Raw genomic sequence first — 22,711 nt, 5'->3', positions numbered from 1 at the left:
TGGGGGGGGCGGCGTGGTCACGTGACCCACTCATATCTTTCCGTCGAGGTTCCGCGCGCGTCCGTGTGCACGCGCACATATAGAATAGGACACTCGAACAAAACTTCATAAAAACAGCTTTTAATGTCTTACAAAATATAACAAATAAGGGCTGTCATAACAATAACACAGAAGAAATAGTTTGGATCATATAAATAAAATGATTCTCCCTCGCAAAACCCATAAAAAAAAAAAGCACCAAAATATTGGGAGCGTGTTTAAATTAAATTATAACTCTCGGTTTTTCGTTGGATGTGTGCACTAGTGGATATGTTAATTTAAGGGACAGTCCATTCATCCATTCATCAATTTTCCATCGACGCAGGTGTGTGAGAAATGTTCCAGGACTGGTACATCAAAATAAGACCGTCAATGGGCGGCCCGTGAATAACGAAAAAAGCCAAATTATTTTTCTCCGTTATAAATGCAATGAAAAAACGTGAAAGAAAACACTTCATAAAACAACAACAGTTTTCCTCAACAGAGGGTGTTGGTTGGTTGCCCCCTCAAACAAAGAGAAAATATATCGGGGTTGGAAAAAGAACCTCACGTACCCAACTGCAAGTAAGCGGGTTTCACGTTGCAATGATGCCTTGAGTTTAATTTGTTCCGTGACTATGCTTGTATCTCAAATCCTCTTTCCTTGTTCCAGCCCCCTCCCCCACAAAAAAAAACATGTTTTATTGTACAGTGTTAAAACACACAGCTATTGCTATTGCTCTTACATAACTTGGGAACTGTCAATGCAACACAAAACTACCTAATATAATGTTCTTCCTTGTTGTTATTCTGAGGGTCAGTTGGCAAACCAGCTTATGGGCGCATGACTGCCACAACCTGATATTGTCCTTCCACTGCAAGTGAACCAATGCAAATTTAGCAGTGGTGGTCTAAAGTCCACTTCGTATCTAAAAAAAAGGTCACATCTTACATCTTTTAAAATCTCACAAGTCAAGGTACTTCTATCTTAAAGCACCACAAGTATTTCAAATCCAAACTACAATTACACTTTACTCAGCCAAACCTTCAAGAACTTCTGGAACCTTTTAAGGTTGTGCACATCTCTTTGTGCTTGGGGTAGGGGGGGATTACACAGAGCCAGGTCAGGTGAATAGGGAGGTTCCTCCTGTACAGGGATGATCTTATTGACAAGACAAGGAAGTGTCAGATGCTCGGGGCACTGTGAGACAAATGACGTGGCATCTCTCTGTAGACATGCTGGCTGCTTGTTTGGTCAGTTGTAGGGGGAAACTTGTAGATTGGGTTTCAGATATATATTATGTAACACCAGTCCTGAAACTATTCAGACACAATCAACCATTCTCATTCAGACCGTTGGGCAATTTAAAATCTTCAATGCATTAATTTGTAATTTTTTTTTTGCTTTATTGGGATGTGGGAAGAAGTACCTGGATCAAACCAATAAAAGCAGCGGAGAACATGCCAACTCCACACAGCAGAGATTCAAACCAAAAACCTTCGAGCTGTGAGCCAACCGTGCTAATGCACTGTGAGCCAATGTCAATGGCTTTGCGAATTGTCGTGCAATGAAATTGTGTAAACCTGCGAGAAGGTATGTGAAGGAGTGTATGAGTCAAAGCTTCTTAAGAATGCCAACCGGCAGGAGTGGTGGTGGTGTTGGGGTGAGTGGTCGTGTTTCCTCCTACTGAAGAAGAGCATAGCCACAGAACCGGAGGTCAACGGGAGTGCAATGATAAACACAAGGGAGTGAAAAAGGCACATGTGGCAATCCAGAAACTATCTATCGCAGCGACAACGACGCTTTCCTGATTCCAAACAATCTCAGGGCTTGTACCGCAAAGGCTGGGAGGAAATATAGGGAGTGTTTGAGCTCTGGGGAAGCGAGCCATTTGTACCCCAAGCATCCATGATATGACATCTGTGATCGGCGGCAGGGTGCTCTGGGTGGGGCGGGGCTTCTGGGGGGGTTGTTTTTGCTTCCATCAGTCAGTCTCATTTAGACCACATGGTCGCCGCCACTCTTGGCCTCGTTCATGAATCCATTTGTTTGATACTAAAGAGCGGAGGGGACAAACAAAATTGCTTTCATTATTTACTCATTCACAGAGCATCGAGGCATTCACTTTGAGGAACTCACCCCACTTGTTGCCCACCAAAACAGGACAAGCGGCATGTCGCGTGCTGTAGTCGCCCTCCCCACTGGGAAAGAGATTGTACCAGAACACAGCAGAACCCTGAAGCCCAAAAAAAAAACACACATCAGCCACAAACGACACACATAACTGAAAATGGAGTCCCCAAATCGAACTTGGCTCTCTCTGACCAACCAATCAGAGTACAGAAAAAAATATGACAATTGTGGGCTGGCTAGCTGTCTCTTTGGAGGGCAAATTTGTTTTTCTGATTTGTTGAAGAAACAATCCCCATTATTAATACAAACTGAGTTACATAGGCAAGTGATTCAAAATTTAAAGGCACTGGGAATTTTTGATTCACATGGCGACACTGTGACTGAAATCTGATTGGATAGACAAATCTAGCAACTATGTACAGTTCTGGAAAGCAATGCAGCCAAGAGAAACACTACGCAGGGAAGAGACTTTTAAATCTCGGCATTTTTAACTTGTTCTCATAATTGTTTTAGCCAGTCTATTATTTCCCCCATTGATTGCATGAACTGTTGGACATAAATGAAAACAATATCATGCGTCACATAATGGAATTGAGATTGTAAATGTAGCTAAGAGCAGTCAGGGGCTTGCTGGCCTCTGACATTTCAATTTATTGATCTGATTTCATGAAAGGGTAAAACAATAACATGCTAGCGTATGTGCAAGCATTCAATATTCAGTCAGTCATATGGTAATTGTAACCTTTTGGGGTGTAACTGATGCTCCGACATCTGGGAATACTGTGGCGCCCCCTGCTGGCACGTCACTCATCTACAACAGGAATGGGAGAATCAACTTCAATGCTCCTTATTTTGTTCTCCCATCACTCCTTGCTTGTTCATAAAAATAAACGATGCATCCGGCGGGTATTAGAATCAAGTACTCACGTAGAAGAGCCACGTTGCTATGCGGTTGCCCGTTCCCAGCTCTTTGAAGGCGTCGGGCTCGTCTTTCTGCGGCGACACAATGAAAGTCAAGTTTAAAGTTGAATTGACTTCTAGGTGAATGCATGTGTGGACATACCCTTCCGAAGTCAAAGTGAGGCTCGTACTGCCCGCCAACGCCATAATTTGCAACCTGTCAAATCCATTGAGCAAGAAGTCTTGATCTCGTTCGGGTTCAAGAGTACGTTTTAATGTAACACGCGGCCATATTTGCACACAGAGGTCAAGTCCTGGGCATATCATTTGGGGTTTACCTGCAACTCTTCTGCAGTATCCATTTCTAAACCGGTGAGATCCTCGATCCTCTGGTTAATCCTTTCGATGATGGGATCTTCGTAGCCTGTGAGCCAAGCGCTGGAAGAGAGCAGGGCCGGGTGAGAAAGAAGAATTCCCAGCACGGAAGCGATAAACAAAATCATTAAGAAGGAGCTGGCGGCAAGAGGTGTCATGCTGAAGGAAATGTAAAGCATAATCCCTGCAAAAAGAAAAAATAAATGGCTGCACAGAGGCGGAAGCAAAATAAATAAATAAATAAAACGGCCCAAAATTCAGAATCTCCAATCAGCTCAGGGTTCGGGGTTGGTGAGGCAGGAGGGGTGATTTTATTCAATACTCAAATGGAGTTTTTGAGTCTTGTTAAGGGCTGAGACCAAATGGGACATATCATTATAATAATTTCCACATCTAAGGCATTTTTGTGCATGCAAGAAGGTAATAAGTCATTTATATTTCCACCATGAGTCTTTGCGTCATACGTTGGAAGTAAACATGAGTTCGACGTTCTCGCATGCATCTTGCACAAATTCACATTCCGCTGCGCATTCCTTGAACGTGGAAGTAGATGTGAACAAACAGAGACAAGGAACTTCCAAAACTTTGCACTTCCATAATGTGCACTTAGGGCTGCTTTGAGAACAATAACGCAAATGATGAATATGAAAAGTAACATAGCGTTTAATTGGCCGAGGCTGACCACCAAATCCCCCCACGTTATTTTTCTAAAATGAACACAACTATAAATGTAGCACATTTATAGCAAGTCTAATCGTCTCGGCTTTGGCTATCTATCCAGCGACCGATCTCCAGTCTTTTAGATTTTCTGTCTTTACTTTGCTGATATGGAGGCTGAGGAAGCATAGCAGAACTGCAGCAGCTGTAACGAGCACACGAAAGAATGCAGCAGAGCAGAGATTCATTCCACAGAGGAAATATTCGTTCTGTGCTCGACCTTGAGTATTTCCGCAAAGAAATGTCATTGGCCACACCTATTGCAACTCTGCAGAGCCACAAATACCCAAGAGAGCAGATCTGACAATGCGATAGTCTCAGAAAAAGCGAGAGTGACATTTTGGATTTTTTTTATTTTATTTTTTTTAACCAGGCTGTGAGCAGAGTCCACATGAAGCGTTTGCTTGACCCGTTACCCCTTACCTCTTGGAGACTCTGTATAGGGCTGTAGTAAGCTTCCCAGTTTGGGGGTCATGCACCGTGGCTCGCCTTAACTACGGGAGTTTCCGCCGCGAGGTGGATGTAGAGGGTGGACAGAAAGAGAAGCAATACACCAGCGGACAGTCAGAAAGGAGGAGAAGGAAGGAGAAAGGAGGGAGAGAAAGAAAAAAGCAGAAACAGTCACTAGTGGTCAATGTTACTGCTTAAAAATAGCCCCGAGAGTATGTTTCATGAGGCATGACTTGCACTTTCCACTCAACATTCATTTGGCCTCTGAAGCAGCTCCGGGCTAATGAAAAAGCGACTATGTTAATATCAACTATAGCAGAAACAAAAAAAAAAAGGAGGATTAGGGGGAGAGGAAGAACGCCACTTCCTCCGTTTGCGCTCTGCCCTCTGTTTTGGCGAACCCTGGATAAAAATAAAAACTTACCTTTTACTGATCCTGTACGACGCAGTCTCCAGCACTCCCGTGGTGGGGTTGGAGATGGTAGCCCTGCGCAGCTGTGAAGCCAGGCAGAGGGTTTACCACACACATGCCCATGTGTGTGTGTGTGTGCGTCTAACTGTGCTCTACGCTCACTGTCACGTCCTACTGAGGCCACGAGCACAAGAACACGACTAGTTTGCTTTGGTCTTGTTTTTAAAGGAGCCATATTGTGTTTCTAATTGCTGGTGAACAACAACAGTGGTGCCCCGATTTGTTGTCTTTACGGCATTTACGGCACATTATTTGAAGGTCTTTGACAGACTTTTAAAAATGATACAAACAGAAATAACACACTGAGAGAGCCAGAGCAATGATAACACAAAAATATTTTCCAAAAAGTGTAACAGAGTACCTACCCCTCTTCGTTGACCATAAAGAAAATCCCCAATCTTACAATTATACAGTACAGCAATAATCACGCTCAACAGCCATCGCTTTTTGTAGGCGTAAAAAGCAGAATTAAAGTGGTAACTGAAATTATATAATCTCAAACAAAGTAAATGTTACGCCATCTAGTGTTCCAGAGTGGAATTACACCCAATATAATTAAGAGTTAGGCCAATAGAGTGGTTAACTGTACAAAAAGATTTGGTACAAAAAGATTTGGTACAAAAACAGGAGGGGGTTTTCTGTATTTCATTCCAGCTCCACATTGCGGTCCTGCTGGAGACACACTTTAGCCACTAGGTGGTAGTAAAATACAAACAAGGGAGAGTTTCACAACTAAGTCACTTAGTAAAATGCAGTAATATTAGTTTTTTTTTTTTTTTTGTTTTTTGTTTTTTTTTGCAATAGATAATTGCAGTGGCGTGCAAAGTTGGGGCACCTAATGGAGGGAGGCATCCAGAGCCAACAGCCCCTTCGTCAACGATAAACATTTCAGTAGGCAGCAAAATGATTTTTGCCAGGCAATTGACCAGACGCTTGTCCAATTGCCGCCACCCACACAACCCAGTCGTCAAGCGAAAAACGGTGTAATTTAATTAGTGCACAAACCAGAATCCTCAGATTCAAGAGTGACATGGAGGTACTCCCAAACAGTATTTGGCATAAAAACAGTTTTGAGAGGACTTACCCTCGGCTTGGCCAGCTCCTTGACCTTCTCAATTTCTTTGTCAGAGATGATGTTGAGGAAGCGGACGATGTACGGACTGTCCCACTCGTCTTGCTGCTTGACCGGTCCCAGCAGATAGAGAGGGTTGCGATTGTTGTCATAGTAACGGCAGAACAGTCGGCTCGCCCTACGTGGAGTCTTTTGAGTAAAGGAAAACAGGAGTTCAGAACAAAGATGTCCTTCCAAAATTTACAAATTTTTGTAAGTCCTTCTCACCATTTTGATGCCTTCCCCGCGACACAACATTTCATACTTCTTCCTCTCAGGCATCAGGGTGAAGGATTTCTTGTCCTTCTGCTTTTTCTCCTTCTTGACTGGCTTCTCTTTCTTCTCAGGCTCCTTCTCAATCGCCGTGTCCTCTTTTTTCGCCTTTTTCTGCTTCTCCAGCTGGAACTCAAAGTACTTCACATTGCCTTTGGCCCGCTGATGTTCTGGATCTAAATGTTGTGGGGAGAAAAAAAAGGGAAGCCAACTGCAACTGCTATCAAATGAAGACATCTTAAACAGAGGTGTAATTATAACCACCCTCTCACGTTAACTGAATAGCATTTTTCTAAAATATCTGGTTTACTTGCTAAAAATTACTTAGCAAGTAAAATGTGAGTTTTGGGCGAGGAATAAAACCGCCTCTTGACAAAACAAAAATCTAGTCCACCAGCCACATCAGTTTTGTTCATCTGAAAATTTGGTGCAGGGACTAACCCAGTTCAAGGAGCCTCTTGGTGTACCCCAGGGCGCGCTCCAACTCCCCTTGCTGGTAGATGGCATAACTGAGGTAGTCCAGCACGGTGACCTTATCCACAGTGGACTCTTCACCGTCGTCGAGCTGCTTCAGAGCCTGCGCCATCCACAGCTCCGTGTGGTAGTAGTCAACATCCGTGTAGGCGATCTTCCCCAGCTCGTGACAGTCCTCTGCCGTCATGACAGTCTTGTGCTTTGCTCCTGATGTGCACACAGGGATGTTGACATTCATACAACATAGTGCATAAAGTAAAGACAAAGGATATGTGGTGTGGTTCTATTTCAGTAAACTCTTCTTTGTTTTGTGCTCAGGACAAAGCAAAACAAAATATTGCTTTGTCATCATCTGCTGACATCTTGGTACCAAGGAACTATGCTGAAGTGAGTTGAGCGGCTTCATTTAGATTAAAGTAGTGCTTTGTTGCCATTCCGTGGACTGTATAAGTAATTATAAACCTATTTAGGTGGGTGTTAATTAGGGATATGTATTTTTTGAGGCCGTTGCTGTTTCCCATATTTGGCAGAATAAAATTCAGATCACTGATTAATGAAAAGAAAATACATAATGAATAAAATAACGGAACTAAGCTTTTTTTTTTTTACCTATACAACAGAGGGAATGCTAATATTGGCAGATTTTTTTTTTTTGTGGGGGCGGGGCGCTGATATTTATTGTGGGATATTTGAATGTATTATCTTTGTCTAACGTTGAAAAAAAAATCATCAGCCAATGTTTGCAAATACTGGCCAATAAATTTGTCGGGCACTAATTTTTTTAAAATTATGTAGGGGGGGGGGAGCATCAAATGTCTCCTTTATGGATGTAGTTTCCCCCCCGGAAAGTCTGACTTCATAAATGCGTGTGCATACCCGGCAGGTTCCCTGTGGAGATGGTGTTGGCGTCCAGTTTGTATGTGTCTTGCAATCGGAGGAGAGCTTTGGCCGCGCCGGTCTGGTCTTCTTCCGTGGGAAAGTAGCGCCTCTGGATGGTCAGGTTGGAAATAAATCCTGATTGGACAGACAGGAAATGATGTAGCACATGAAAGCTACTAAAGGCTAAGTAGTGCGATGAGCGTTAATATTTCCTAACCATCTGTGGTGTCGCTGAGGACGAGACTCTCCAGATCCCCCCACTCGGTGTTGAGCCTCTTCATAAGCTTAAAGGCATTGACGGGGTGCCCCAGGAAGCCCTCTGGGTCTTGCGTGGCCGCAGCCGTCAAAGATTCCATTTTATCAGCCCACCTGCCAAAGAATGCAAGTTAGCTTTCCACTTCGAATGACGATGTCGATGACGCACTGACTTTTTGACCCGCTCCAACTTGTCCTCCTCAGCTCGGATGTAATCCTTGAGGGATGTGACGAGGTCTTTCTCGGTGAACAACAGATCTGTCATTTGGCCTGAGGAACGCATGGACGACATTAACAAACATTGACATGCATGGCATCTTTTGGGATTAAAATGACACTTTTTACCTATTGAGGTGAAAAAGTCGTGGGCTGACACCGACGGCTGACAGCTCAGCAACAGGAAACACCAACATGGCAGCAGTTTCCTGCAGAGAGGTGGATTGAAAAAGACATTGACAAAAAGAATTATTGAGGATGTGGTGGCATCTCTCCCCAAACGTCTGCTTTAACGCACAATACATCTTCTGCAGACGGCAAAAAAAACACATCATAAGGTCATTGGTCACTGCTGTTTTTCCCGCCTCTAATATTGATACGATATGTCTCGAACAATCAGTTCCTCTCTGGGGCAGGTTGTGACAAGCTCAATTTTTTAAATTCCAAATGGATTTTGATTTAAAATGTGCATCATGACATTCTAAAATCCTCGGCCTCGCAGTTCAGGCAGGTGCGTCGATCATATGCGATGTGAAGAAACAAGTTGGGGACGATTATTTTACCTCTCTCTGAGCTGCATTTTGGATCGGTTGGAACACAGGATAAATGCTGTCTGAATTGAAACTACAAATGTGCGACAGCAATACATTACCAACTAACCTAATTTGTACTTTCTTACAACGTAAAAAAGTCAGACACATGGAATGCATACCGCTTCAAACAGACTGTCTAGCGGAATTAAAAAGAACAAAAAAATATATTTTAATTTTAGATGTCCAAAGGGTTTGTGGCTCCCGCAGTTTCGTTTATTAAACAGTGACAAACGAGACCAGGCACGGTCCAGATGCAAAATGTACAAAAACTCAGCGCCGCTTAAAGTCCGAAAACTGCCATTATCGTCACAAAAACGTATGTTTACATTTCTACTTATGCTCACATCAAATTTTGAGCCACAGAGCACCCAGGCGGACAAAAATACAAAGAAGAAAGAGTAGTAACGGAAAGAACATCTCACAACCATGAAGTCTGAGGTTCGGCCCAACATGGCATTTGCCATAGTAAATATTGAACAGGTTTAACGATTTTTTGATCGTCAATCCCAAGTAGAGAGGTGTGAAAAAAAAATCACTTAATACCCAAACCACAAGAGAATCGTAATATCCATAATTTTCTAGAGACATCCGATAATCTGGCCTTTGCTGATTTTGATGGCAAGGGAGAGAAAATCTTGAAATACAACAAATTGTCTTTATATAGAAACACCACTTTTTAAAAAGCATTTGAAAAAAAACAATGGAATGTAATAAAAAAAAATGCCTTGTATTCTGCAGTTGAATAACCGAAGCTGTGTCTCAAATTTAATTTTGGCCAGGTTTAAACAGGTAGCTGCTTCAGAGAAACCAAAGGCCAGGCATGTGCGGTGACTGCCAAATTTCTTGGAGGTGTGAAAGTGAATGGCTGACTGACTCTAGACATGTCGGGCCAGGGATTTCTTGCTGTAAGGCCAATCGGCCAATGGCAGCTGCGACTGACTGCATGTGACCCTCTACAAAATAAGCACAACCGATGATGCAGAAATGATTTCAACCAGTCACACCGTGCTATTGTGTGTGACAAAAGAAAAGTGTTGTTACTTAGCAGCACATCATTTGGATAGAAACACATCAATACAGATTTTGGAATGGAACATGTAAAGACACTCTCAGAATACTCGAAAGATTATTCTGGAAGCAAAACAGACGCAGGTTTAGACAGGTTCTGCCACGGGGACAAGCTGCCAGAGAAAGTAAAACCTCATGTGGCTTTGCGATTTAGGTCAGCGGCAGGGCAAAATGAAAACAGAGCTGCATGCTTTTTATACCTTCTAGGAAGCAACTTACCACCCGTTTCACCTCTCTTACCAACACAGTGACATTAGTTTTGAGTTTTCCAGAAAAGACCATCGCAGAGATTCAAACCCTTTGAGTCAAAACGGTGACGCATACATGCACTATTGCACCACGGTGCCCAAAACAAGCAGTGCATTTTTTTAGAACATTCTCAAATTGTGTGCAAATTTGATGGCTATTCTTTTTCATGTTCAAGTAAGCATTGGGTGAGAATTGTTAGACCATTAATGCTTCAAAATTAAGTTTAATAACCACCATTGCAAATTAGGCTTTGAAAGCTTCAGGACACAAAGCAACAAAACATAAATCCTGAATCTGAAGATGATGTCCGTGACAGACCAAACATAAATATAATATACATATAAGAATATTATTTTGTATCTTAGATATGTGCCATTGGCAAGCAGAACAAGTTAATTTTTTATCCCATCTCTGTACTTGCAAAAGTACAAATCAGAGGTATGCGTCGCTGTAGTTTGTCTTAACTTTGAAACTGATTCCACGTTCATTTGTGCTCGGATTCCCGTCATCTCCCCTATTCAGATCAAATACTGAATAAAATCAAAACATTTTCAGTGTGTTTTCATCACAAAAGGCTGCACATAAAAAAAAAACGCATGGTGGAGTCCTTCTCTCATAAACCCCTTTTTAATTTAAACCAAATAACTTCGAATCAATAATAAACTATCGTTCTCCAACTCTCAGTGAGCTTTGTGATTCTTAAAAAAAAGAAAGTGTCCTCCAGCGTCTCCTAGGGCCAACTTCTTAAGAGCGAGTGGAAGAGGACTGCCACGTCTTCGCCCCTCCCCGGCCGCAGTGACTGGGAGTCTTGTCGGATAAACATGACCGATTACAAGTGCCACGCTTCGACAAATAAGCATAAAAACGAGCGAGTAGCTTTTGAATCGATTCTGCACTTTCAGTTTGCAACCCAATTTTGCTTCCCTTGAAAAGAAACCGCAATAAAACGAGGGTTAGCTTTTAGCAACAACTAGCATTCAAACTCAACGATGACACATGAAACGAAGATTATTAATGACTCGGCGACGTAACTTTAGAAGACATTTCAAGGCGTTTGTAGCGACAAATAAAACACCAAGTGACTGTCAGTTGGGCTGAATAGTTTTTTTAAAAATAAATTTTAAGTAGCGCACTGCGTAGCACAGAAAATTCAATAGCAGTCGCAGTCCACGTTGTCTAGGTTACCAGATTATGCACCGACAACAAAATTGTTCTCTTTTACATGAAACGATGTTTTGTCATTCAAAACCACCTCGTTAAAAGATACAAGTTTAAGGCACTTTCCAGCTAGCTAGCGTAGCCTAGCTTAAAAGCACGAAGAGCTGCACAGTAAAAGTAGATAATTGGCTCTTGTAAACAAACTAATATGACAGTCATGTGTCGCGTTAAGAGTGAAAATATGTACCTGAAAAAATGCATCGTGGTTGTAGAAAAAGTGTCCCAGTGTTCAGTAGGCTCGATTGTGCAGTCAGGAGAGCGAAGGGAGATGGCGAAAGTCAAGAGTGGTGTCGGTGGTCCTATCTGATACGATGTCCTGACGCACTGTTGGACATCTCCTGGTTTTTGGGGGTGGACAAGCCAAGACCTAAAAGGACTACGTGCAGACTCTCACATGCTTCCCAGCCTCCTCGGCTTTTGCGAGGGGGCCGTCGTTTCGAATCTTCGGGGGAGGTGTCATTATGAATGCGGCGACCGATGAAGTACTACTTTGGGTTTTAGAAATAATAGAGAAACTGTACCATGCCACATGTTCAAAACTTGACTGGCCGGGAAAAGGGGGGTATTAAATGATTGTTTTGCGTGCTTTTAAATCATTCTATATTCTTTTTTTGACACCGTTTGGAAATACAGACTCCCTAGTTCCCCCACATTCCAGAAAAATCCCTGCAAACCAAAACGTGTCTGGTGGGAGGGAATTCCTTGCTAAATTCAACAGGGTGGAGTTCCGTGCGCATGTGCGCGCGCCCGCGCAGGAGCGTCAACTCAGGATGACTTCAAATGTGTGTTTGGGATGCAATAATTCTTAAGTAGCATCTGGCAGGACTGCCTCACTAAACATTACAGTAGTTTGGTGAGTCATTCATTAGGCTATTTACAGAAGCCACTATTCTGGCAGCAGGGTACATTTTGTGCTTTGTGGTTAGCGCGTTTGCCTCACACTCAAGAGGTTCTGGGTTTGAATCTCCGATCAGGTGCTCCTGTTTCAAGGGTGCGTTTTTTCTCAAGGTGCTCCGGCTTCCTCCCCACTACATGTATATTAAAGTCATTAAAGATTTTGTGCATAAGCGTGTGTGGTTCTTTGACTAATGAACGCTGCGATTGGCTGGGAACCAGTTCAGGGTGTAATTCAGACAGCTGGGATAGGCTCCAGCATCCCTGTGACCCTCGTGAGGAGAAGCGGTCGAGATAATGGATGGATGAATATATGAGTGTGAATGGTACTCTCAAAACTGTTGTGGGTGAAAAATAACCAAAACTGGGTAAAAAAAAAAAAAAAAGGACCTATGTAACTCATTTAACCCAGAAAGTTGGGTCAAACGATTAAATCATAAAACAAAACACAAAATCGGCTTGTTTTAATAAAACGACCAAAAAATTTTGTTTTGTATGAAAAAAAACGTCAGCATTTTGTTGTTTTGTGATTCATTCACTTCTGGGGTAAATGAAAAAAATAAACCAGTAACGGGAACTTAGTGCACTTTAAATGAACTGTTAACGGTTCATTTTTGACCCAGGTGTTTTTAGATTGTGCCCTGAGTTTGACTGGCGACCACTCCAGGGTGTATCCTGTGCATGTGACTGTCACAAACAGGTGTCAAAAGGGGGAGAAAAACAATACTGTTTGTTTTACTTTCCCACCTTAGTTGGACACCAGTGAAGTCCGAAGGGAAAAATCTATAATGACATTGAGCGAGACTTTGCCTTATCTGTGTTTCCAAATGTGTCATTAAGCACATATTCGACATAATCCACAGATGGTGTCACTTTCTCTGTTCCATTAGTTAAAGCGACACTTAATGAATGTCTATTCACAATTTTGTATTTCATGAGAGGGGAGGGGAGGGGGGCAAACAAAGCTGGACCAAAGTCCATCGGGACAATTCAAGTGCACCGCTGACGAGGTGAAAGAAGCAGCAGGGAGGCACGTTCTGTCCAATGAAAACTCTTCAACAGAGCATTTCTTGCTATATTTCACATTTCTACTACAACCGTCTGCAAGTGAAATGTGACTTCAAGAGGCCTGCCGGTCGGTGAGTCAACTCCTACCTTTGCCTCGATTGATTGTTCCGTCTGTATTTGTACTTTTCATTTCGAATGGAATAAATAAGACGGTTAAATAATGCCTCGCTGTACATGCCAGAAGTTAATTGTAAACACAAACTGATTAAGTGGTAGAAACATCTGCGCTTGTCTGTTGGGTTGGAAGACTTTCTCATTTCCCACCTCTGACTCCAGATAACAACGCACCACATTAATGGTTGACGACGGCGCGCAGAATGCCAGCGTGCCTCTTGTGTGAAAGGTAATCCTGTGTCCTTATTCATGTTACACTGCCTGTGTCAGGGATAGGCAACAGTCCTGAAATGTTAAGCACCGCATGCTGCAATGCATGCTGGGAACAGAGGAGTGGCTGAAAAGTAAAGAAATTACTTTTTTTTTTTTCATTATTCAGTAGAACCGTTGACAGTTCGTTGAAAGTCCATTAAGTATTTTACATCATGTTGTCCGTCACTCGTGTAGAGTATTACTACGACAGTTTATTTCTTAAAATGGCATCACGTGCAGAAGCGGGCATGTACATAGGCGTCACAATTGTTACCGCTCTTTGCCAGTTTGGGGTTCCGTCACAAAAAGTTGCACCTTGGAGATCAAAAATCAACCCCCTACGATACTCCTTTTTCTGAAAGTTTACAGACGATTCTAACATGTTATGCTGTGTCCATATATTAAGTAGCAGACCTTTTGCTCATGAACGTCCGTATTTGTTCATGTGTGTTGTGGACGATGGAGAAGCTGGAGATGGTGCTCGTCCACTGTGAGGACCCTTTCCTCCAACCGTGCCTTGAGGCCCCTGGTGTTCACCCTCTGCACGGCGGTCGTCTTCCTGTACGGCTTGGCCGACAAGCTCCGCTCGTTTGTAGCCGGCATCTTCCTTCCCCAGTACCACTTCCCGTACGTGGCGGCGCTCTGCTTTGGCCAGGTTGGTATCTGACGTCATCTCACAAACTGTTTGTTCATAACTAACTAGATCAGGCGTGGGCAAACTACGGCCCGGGGGCCACATGCTGCCCGTTAGACGTTTTAATCCGGCCCGCTGAACTTGAAAAAAATGAAATGAATCAACCTTTTATTTTCTAAATACTGTGGTGTGTCAGAGCGAGATATTTTATCGTAATGCTTTTGTTCATTTTCATTTAAAATTAAATGTATTTTTTTTCTCCGATGAGGTGAGGTGACCAAAACACTCCATCCATCTGCTCCTGGTCCGGCCCCTCTGTCAAATTTTAGAACCCACTGTGGCCCACCAATCAAAAACTGAATGAGTGTCTGTTTGCTGTGCTATCAAGGTGCAATGTTGGGCCTGTGTTTAACGGAATACTTCACAGTTTTCGCATGCAAGTGAAAGGTTGATGCAAATGACTGCATTCTGTGAAGGACAATCACTGGAGCGAACCTTGAGCGGTGTAGGGGGTGAGAAGTAACTGTGGAGGGTATGTAAACAAGCAAAATATGCGGCATTCTGTAGCACGAATACCGCTCTCAAGGTTGAAATGTTAACAAATGTACATAGAAATGTAATACACAAGCTGTTTAATTGGTAACATTCCATTATGTTATTACTGTGTGTTTTTAAGAAAGGCAATATTATAGAGTGATATTTTAAAACCCGTTAGTAATAAAAGCTGTACTCTGACAGGTTGACCAGTCGTTCGTTTCCATGAAACAAGACTTTGCTTGATTTCTAAGATTTGACCGAAAGGGATGCTGAAACAAAACAATGCTTGCAATCCATTTCAGTTCAAGACGAAAGTTTTCCAATGACCTTGTAATTCGCAGAACACAGATTGTGATTGTTAAAATTCAAACATCACTATTTGACGCGCCATCTGCCGAGTTCTCATTTATCGTTTGCCTTGGTGCTCATTAAACACGCCATCTGTGAATATCGATTGTTCTCCTTTAATTAAGATGAAGAAAGGAAGAAAAAAGTTGCTGTGCAGTTCTACACATCTATAAACTACAACCACAATTACAAGCCCACGGATCACATTCTCGTGCGCATGTTTTTCTTTTCCAGGTTCTGGTGTCAGTGTTCTTCTTCAATGTCCTCCACATCCTGGGAGTGATGCCTCTGAGGCGGTTCAGTCGTCCATTGGCAGAACGTCTCTTGGTGCCGTCCATCTGCAGCAGCGTCCACTTTGCGCTCGCCACGTGGGCCGAGGCCAGCAGCTCATATGCGGGCCTCTTCCCCCTTGCCCTGCGGCCGCTGCCTCTCATCACGGTGGGCCTGAGTTTTGTGCTGAAGGTGGCAGCGCCACCGTCTGGCCACACTGCTGTCCTCGTGTCCATTCTGACCGGGTCTTCTCTGGTCTTCACAGGTCATTCCATTTTCTCTACTGGTCATGGAATTTGCAGGTTCTTACTTATGACATTTGTAGATGTCGCATATTCAGCTCACCTAACATTTATGTTTCGAATGTGACACTGGAGTATCCAGAGAAACAAAAAGCAAAATCCCTAGATTTGAACCCAGGACCTCTCGACGTTAAGGCCGACTGAGGTCATAATGTAAGGGGCACTGCTGCAAATATTAAATATAATAACAATAATGATTGTTATAGGGGTTGTGGTATTACCTTTTTTAAAATTTGTCACCTCCCGCCCTAAAAATGGGCATCTGGCCGTGGCCGGACCGTTCCGCCCTCGGGACGGACAGCCCCGCTCTGAACATCACACACGGGGAAAACAAATTCGACATTACTTGAGTCCATTTGATACCAGAAAATTAATTTTGATACTTGTGTCAAATACTAATTACTGGAGTAATATTCTATAGGGTGACTAACGTCCACCAAAGTTCCTTTCTGTTCTGATACTTCGACTTATGGTGACTTCTTTCAGCCTGGCGTGGTCTCTCAGTCGTGGAGCCGCTTGAGTACATGTACGCGCCTCTGGCCGTCATCCTCCTCGGCCTCTCCCTGACTTGGCTGTCTAAAGTGTCTGAGGCCGAGCGTCGCCGCCTCCCCGCCGACGACCAGTCGTCCGCCTTGGACATCTACTACACCTTGCTGGTGAACCAGTGCTGGCTGCTGGGCCTGCTGTGGACGCTGCACCCGGACGGCCCCCTGCTGGCGCTGAGTCGGGCCAGCTGGCACAGCCTGCTCTTCCACGCTTACCTGTTCGCCATCCTGCTGCTGGGGATGCTCCTCAATTTTGCCGTCGGCATGTCGGCGCTGAGCATCTCACCGCTGGCCGCGGCGCTGTTACACTCGGCCAGGCAACTGGTGCACCCGTTTGTACAGCTGCTGTGGCCTTAGACTGGCATTTTTTTTCAATATTTAATATTTATTACCTCGGTCAGTGAGGTAACATTCTTACTATTTGCTGCACCCGCATCTTTGTATCATCACTTATCACATCACCATTATAGAAACCACTAATACTGCACAAAAACGCAATCCAGGTCATGTCCATCATCTGGAGCAGTTGTGAATCAATATTTATCGAATGACAAAAACATTGAAAATTAAATCCTTACCTTTAGAGATGCCGATTATGAACCGTACTGTGTGCAGATCGCTACAGATGAGTATGCTTGTCGAAGCGGGCTGTAAAAGGTTTTGCTCTGTCCAACCAGAGAACGAGAAAAATGCTGACGTTGACAGGCAAAACTTTTCTTTTTTTTTTCCCCAAAAATGTATGTTTGCCATCTATGTAGGTCAGCCACTGAGAAAAGAACGTTTTAAAACATTTCTTGAATTTTGCCATACATGCATCCTATTGAAAGACAAAAGACCCTTTCATTGCAAAAATATTTATTGTGTTACAGTATCTATTATTTCATTAAAAAGTCAACCTCGGAACAATTTAGTTACATTATGTTATATAATCAAAGCAAATGCAATCTTGAGTCTTCCCTTTGAGGAACGACAGTTTCCTCACACTCGCCGCTCACTATGAGCGGTCCGAGTTTGGGGGGAGGTGTACCCCCAGACTTTGCAGCAGGTTGGAGGCGGGTCCGGCCAGCCCTGCCTGGCAGCTAAGGGACTCCATGAGGTTGGTGACCAGGTTGAGGTCTATGTCCAGAGGTTGGATCTCCTCGGCATCCTCGGCCGCTGCGGCTGGGCCCGGGAGGCCCTCTGTGGCGGGCGGTTGGGCGGATGGAGGCGTCTACGGAAAGGAAGGGAGGTTTTCATCTGGGATGTGGCGTTACTTATGCAACTTCTTTTTGGCATTTTCATTTGCATCGGTAGAACATCTTTGAAAAATACAGTCACTGTACCCTTCCATCCATGTTCTTACCGTCTGATTAAAGCTCTGCCCGACATGCGTGTTCATCAGCTCCTCGTCCATCTGGTCCATGTATCCTTTAAGCGTGTCCAAAGCCTCCATCCCGTTCATCTGCGCAGGACCCGAGGGCCCGTCTTCCACGTCTTCATCGTCCTCCGCAACTCCTTCCCACTCATCTTCGGAAAGATCATCCGAATCTAGCGTTTCTTCTTCACTTGGGTCTGAAGAAAAAAAATTAAGACAGATTCAATTAGTGTGAACGGGAAATTTCAAACAAATGTCAACTTACCTAATATTTGTTCCATTTCTTTGATGAGGGTTGATATGTCGAGAGAAAAGGGAACACTGCAGGAACTGTGCCTGCGAAGAAAGACAAGAACAGAATATTTTTAAAAGTGCCACCGAAAAAATGCTTTAGCTCTCTGAGGACCATTATGAATCGAGCTAGAAGTGTTGAAAAACAAGGGAGAAGCTTTATTCATTTAAATGGGGAAAAAAGTAACAAAATAACAGCTAAGAAACTAACAGTTTGTAAAGATTGAATGCAAATATTTTTAACTTAAAAGTTAAGTACACCTCCAACTGTATTTTGGCAGTTCATCTTTTTTGTGCCACTAGAGGGAGCCCATGTCTCACAACACTTCAGAATCACTCCATTTGACAGAAGCAGGTCTCACGATGGCAACTCGGCCCCCAAGTATGACGACTTGGCATTGAGGAAGCGCTTCATCTTCTGGCTGACCCCCACCAGACTGTAGCCGGCCACCTCAGCTTCTTCGCCGTCCTCTGTCTCTGTACTCCTGGCGTCTTCTGTCTCGGTAGGCTGAGGACATTTGGCGGTTGTAGGCTCCGGTCTGGACCCGCATCTTTCCTCAAGCATGCGCTCCAAATCCTGGCCGGTGACATTCAACCAGTTGTCACCTAATGATGGCCACAAAGAAAGATAATATTAACATTTGATTTTAAGTGGAAGCCGCCCGCTTGGTTTATTGTCATAACAATAAAACCGGACTCGCCATTAGCTCCAATTGCTCACTTGCATGAGATGAAACAAATAAAGAATGTATAATTCTTGATCTTTAGGATGTTTTGAGGAGCGAATGTAACATTACCACATTATTCACCCGTTAGATAAAAAGCATGTTGTATTGTGATGCAGCATCATTCCGAGCCAGTTTGGTATTGCACTCACTGTCCTCTTGGGGGAGCTGTTGCTCTTGTTTCCTCAACTCCTCCACGTTGATGGGCCCACAGGAGCTCAGCAGTTGAAGAACCTCCTCCCCTGGAGACATGTCACTGCAAGGCATGTCAGTTCAAGATCACATTTCTAGCTTTTCAACCACCTTGCAACTTAAATAAGACATGAGACATATTTTACTGTAGCATTCCAACTGAATGATGGAGTATTATTGAACGAGCTGGTATTGTGGCACACCTGGCCTGGGAGTAATAATTAATCTTCAGAATGACCATCAAACCTAGCAATGCACCACCACATTCGGGGAAAAAACAAAAGGTTTTGTAATTTATCATCACTGTGTCACAAGTCAGTGATACTTGTTTTTGATTTGGTTGTATTTAGGAAAATTCCCTATGGAGGTAGTGTTGCATGACAGAATTACTCATTCGGTACAGTTGTATTTAAATTTCAATTTCAATAAATTGGTATGTCTTATCATTTATTATAAAAATATTTATAATTTTTTATATTCACGTGCAATACAATTAGTTTGAACAATTAAATACAACATTTTATTTGCCTGTATTTAAGTGTAGTGCTAAAGTTCAATCATATACACTGTTGTTACAATGCCTTAATTTTTCTTTACTCTTTGGCTTAGCATGCTACTGTATTTTATTGTTGGTCAAGAGGGTGGTAGTGGCGGTGGCCTTCTATTTCACCACGATATAGGCGCATTCAGCTTTCTGGCATGTTGAGGTCCCGCAAACGATAATTACTTTGTAGGAACAGTAATAAAATAGTTATCCCAAGAGGATCTAATACAGCTTCTTAAAAACAAAGGAAGCAGGAGTGGAAATTGAACATACGTGTTTTCGACACACGCCTATGTGCATGTGCTTTGTATTCTTGATAAAAGGCTCACAAAGTTCTCACCTGGATTTTGAGGCGACTGACTGTTTAAAGAAGTTTTCCGCCGATGTCATCAACTGTCTCCAACGTGCCGAACCCTCAATCTCTTCCTACATTTCAACACGAAAAACATAATTATCTTCACGGCGGACACGTGCGTTAACGTAGCTATTCACAAAGACAAACTAACCCGGAAGTAACCGTTGCTCTTCAGACTTTGCAGGAATCCTTTCCACTGAGGGTTACAGCTCACCGAGGAGTCGCCCTCGGAAAACGGCAGCCTGCACTTAGCGCACAAGATCTCAAAGCCATGAGCCTGGGACACACACACCCAGGGACAAAGAAACACACACATAGATTAACATTCATCATACAATATCCATGTGCTGTAGTAACAATCTCGTCTCACCAGCTTCATGCCAAGCTCGTGCGCTTTGTACCGTGGGTCCGAGCGTGTAGGCGTGATGAAGCCGCTCCTCTTGTCAGGAACAAACTGTTGCTGCTGCAGCTGAGCGTACAAGCACCGAGTGAACGTCACCTGAAAGAACACGCGGCATTTCAATGTTAACGACCGTCAAGTATCACTGTGAAATCATGTAACAAATTCGCCTACCGAGGTTAAGACCCGCGTGTCAGGAGGAAAGTTGTTGAAATTTCTGCATGCCTGCAGGTCGACGGGGTCCCGCAGATAAAAGGCGGACACGGCGGGGGCGACTAGGTTGGGCCGCTGCGCCAAAACAGCAGCCACACCCGCTGGTACGAAGCAGTGGGCGCGGTGCTGGCTGGCTCCAATCTGCTCTGGATACCTAAACATGAATAAATAGTAAATCTATAAGTGAGCTGAGCACACTCAGACAACCGGGCCCAATTCGAGCCTTTTTCCTCCTTTCCGATCAAAGTCGGTACACTGCGTGTGTTAACTTGATTTGGAGATTTAACAATGATCACTGTCTGCCATGACTGTTTTCCAAGCAAATCAAGGGAGGAAATAAAATGGCTATGAAAACACCCCACACCACAAGATAATTGCTCAACATAATCTTTCACAGACATACGCAAATTAGACCTTTGTCGGCTCAAATTAGGCCGGATTATTGTGTGTACCCCACTAAAAAAAAACAGTTACTCTATATTATTAATATAGAGTGCATTGGTGCCTTTATTCATTATCTAAAATGATCTCTTAACAACACAGCCAGCTGTGCCTCATTTTGGTGTCTCCTTAGTGAAGGACACAATCTGCTGCGCTTGTATATGTGCATGATGTATATGACAATTTAATTGCCGAGAGTAGCCCAGGAATCGCTCCTAATCAAATATATAAGCAGTTTTGGCCTGGGCCAATGAATACAAATAAAATAAATTAATAACAGATTTACTTCGGACATATTAGCCTACTTCCTGTTGATAGCAAGGATAGGCAAACACGCCAGCGACCCTTGTGAGGATAAGCGGCTCAGATAATGGAGGGATGGATAGACATTTGTGATCTCTCACCCATGCAGCCGCTTATCTAGGGCCCGAGTAATCTTGGGACTCGCCCGGCATGCTTCAGGCTGTGAAGAGAGTAGCGCTATACTTTGTTGAACACTTGGTACCACATCCTTCGGTATCCCCGTCGGATTGGAACGTGAAAGGCAGGGAACGAGATGCAACGCACCACGGTAGATGAACACCTGACAAAAATAAAACGAGTGCAACTGTTATATGGCAAGCTTCTTTCGAGTGTCGTTGAGTCTGAGAATTTTTGAGTCCAAGCATGAGAAGTATAAAGTTTAAAATGACATCCGTAAGAGCATTGTAACCGTTGTACTTGAACGCAGCTGATCCCAAACACTCACCCTGTTCTCACTTGTGTCCGGATCCAACCATTTAGGGAGATGATCTGCTACTTCGATTAGAAGAAATTCACCATCGTTGTCCTCAATTCTGCCCAAAATTAAATACATAAAAAAATCAAAACAAGACAAGAAACTGACTTAAAACATCGCAGGTATAGGCCAAGAATTAAAATAATAGAACAAGTGTTTCCCCACCTGGCAACAAGTCCCGTAAAAGCCTCTGTAATTTGCTTCAGAAGGTAAACAATAAACCACTCATCCTCCACGTTGTCGCCAAACTGGGTGCTGCCACCGATATGAGCCGGAACACCCGCTAAACAGAACAGTAAAATATAACATAAGCTTGCAGTGTGGACAACAAGCCATGGGTAGATACTGGATAGCACTGCTACCTTTCTCAGGATAATACTTGAGGTTAAATGGCTGATTCTGCCAGATGTACTGCATGGACAGAGGAGCAATTTCGGCAAGAATCTCCGCCACAAGACGCGAGAGGTGTTCCTCTGTGTGTTGAATCGGAGAACCGGCCGGCTGTGTCAAGAAGAGTTTATACTGGACTGCGTCCTCTTGAACCACACTCCTCTGGAGAAAGTCCATTGCTTGCTACAGAAAAGGAGAAACAAATCCACGTGGGGTAAAGGTATTGACAGTAATTCATAAGTGCGATGTGCAACTCATGCAATAAGTTAAAAATCTTACTTGGATTTATTTGTAAGACGATATTTAATATAGATATTCAAATTAATATTGCTACTTTTATTTACGACATTATCTCGCCATTTCTCCCATTCCTTTTAGCCATGCGTCCTTTCTCTAAATCTCCTCGACCCGCCAAATCGAAAAGAAAACGTTCCTACAATGTGACCAACATGGCCAAAATAGTTTATTGTTGTACTTTAAAATACCAATTTATTTTATATGAATATAATAAATAATAATAATCGTAATTATTAATTAACGGTCTTTTAATGAGTTTTTTTTCATTTTCCAAATCAAGCAACGGTTAAAAATAAAAACCGACCAATGGCAGACGGACATATTTTAGAAGCGCGTCGTTGTTAACGCAATGAAAGCTGGGAATT

At 43.2% G+C, this 22,711-nt stretch overlaps 3 protein-coding genes across 6 annotated transcripts; 1 reads left to right on the top strand and 2 right to left on the bottom strand.

Annotated features, from left to right (window-relative positions):
* Positions 1 to 104: 104 nt before the first annotated feature.
* On the bottom strand, positions 105 to 12,005 carry LOC148330188 (prolyl 4-hydroxylase subunit alpha-1-like). Of its 3 annotated transcripts, XM_088304688.1 has the most exons (16): positions 11,590 to 12,005; positions 8,404 to 8,483; positions 8,232 to 8,328; positions 8,021 to 8,172; positions 7,801 to 7,938; positions 6,892 to 7,131; positions 6,406 to 6,626; positions 6,151 to 6,327; positions 5,019 to 5,089; positions 4,568 to 4,633; positions 3,391 to 3,490; positions 3,216 to 3,269; positions 3,080 to 3,145; positions 2,895 to 2,963; positions 2,159 to 2,255; positions 105 to 2,074 (listed from the first exon to the last, which is right to left on the bottom strand). In XM_088304688.1, the coding sequence occupies exons 1-16, from the start codon at positions 11,601 to 11,603 to the stop codon at positions 2,004 to 2,006; spliced, it is 1,713 nt and encodes a 570-aa protein (XP_088160814.1). In that variant the 5' UTR covers positions 11,604 to 12,005; the 3' UTR covers positions 105 to 2,003. The 3 variants fall into 3 exon arrangements, with proteins under 3 accessions (XP_088160814.1, XP_088160813.1, XP_088160812.1); XM_088304687.1 differs by lacking the exon at positions 5,019 to 5,089 and having other exon boundaries at positions 4,568 to 4,638; positions 11,590 to 12,004; XM_088304686.1 differs by lacking the exon at positions 4,568 to 4,633 and having other exon boundaries at positions 11,590 to 11,997.
* Positions 12,006 to 13,312: 1,307 nt separating this feature from the next.
* Positions 13,313 to 17,736, top strand: LOC148330187 (uncharacterized). The gene is made up of 5 exons (XM_088305624.1): positions 13,313 to 13,435; positions 14,199 to 14,385; positions 15,484 to 15,687; positions 15,785 to 15,821; positions 16,308 to 17,736. Exons 1-5 carry the CDS (start codon positions 13,341 to 13,343, stop codon positions 16,721 to 16,723), a joined length of 939 nt encoding a protein of 312 aa, XP_088161750.1. The 5' UTR covers positions 13,313 to 13,340; the 3' UTR covers positions 16,724 to 17,736.
* ecd (ecdysoneless homolog (Drosophila)) lies at positions 17,205 to 22,470 on the bottom strand. Of its 2 annotated transcripts, none has more exons than XM_088305622.1 (14): positions 22,329 to 22,470; positions 22,022 to 22,232; positions 21,825 to 21,942; positions 21,630 to 21,717; positions 21,286 to 21,464; positions 20,402 to 20,594; positions 20,198 to 20,326; positions 19,979 to 20,104; positions 19,813 to 19,898; positions 18,889 to 18,992; positions 18,374 to 18,617; positions 17,986 to 18,056; positions 17,709 to 17,917; positions 17,205 to 17,576 (listed from the first exon to the last, which is right to left on the bottom strand). In XM_088305622.1, exons 2-14 carry the CDS (start codon positions 22,224 to 22,226, stop codon positions 17,361 to 17,363), a joined length of 1,968 nt encoding a protein of 655 aa, XP_088161748.1. In that variant the 5' UTR covers positions 22,227 to 22,232; positions 22,329 to 22,470; the 3' UTR covers positions 17,205 to 17,360. The 2 variants fall into 2 exon arrangements, with proteins under 2 accessions (XP_088161748.1, XP_088161749.1); XM_088305623.1 differs by having other exon boundaries at positions 22,397 to 22,462.
* Between the last annotated feature and the right edge of the window lie 241 nt (positions 22,471 to 22,711).

Source organism: Idiotropiscis lumnitzeri, chromosome 9, assembly GCF_059441095.1.
Source record: "Idiotropiscis lumnitzeri isolate Australia: NSW breed Sydney's pygmy pipehorse chromosome 9, RoL_Ilum_1.0, whole genome shotgun sequence".
NCBI classification, from domain to species: Eukaryota; Metazoa; Chordata; class Actinopteri; order Syngnathiformes; family Syngnathidae; genus Idiotropiscis; species Idiotropiscis lumnitzeri.
The sequence above is the reverse complement of the archived record's forward strand: the minus strand, read 5'-3'. Positions and strand labels throughout refer to the sequence as shown.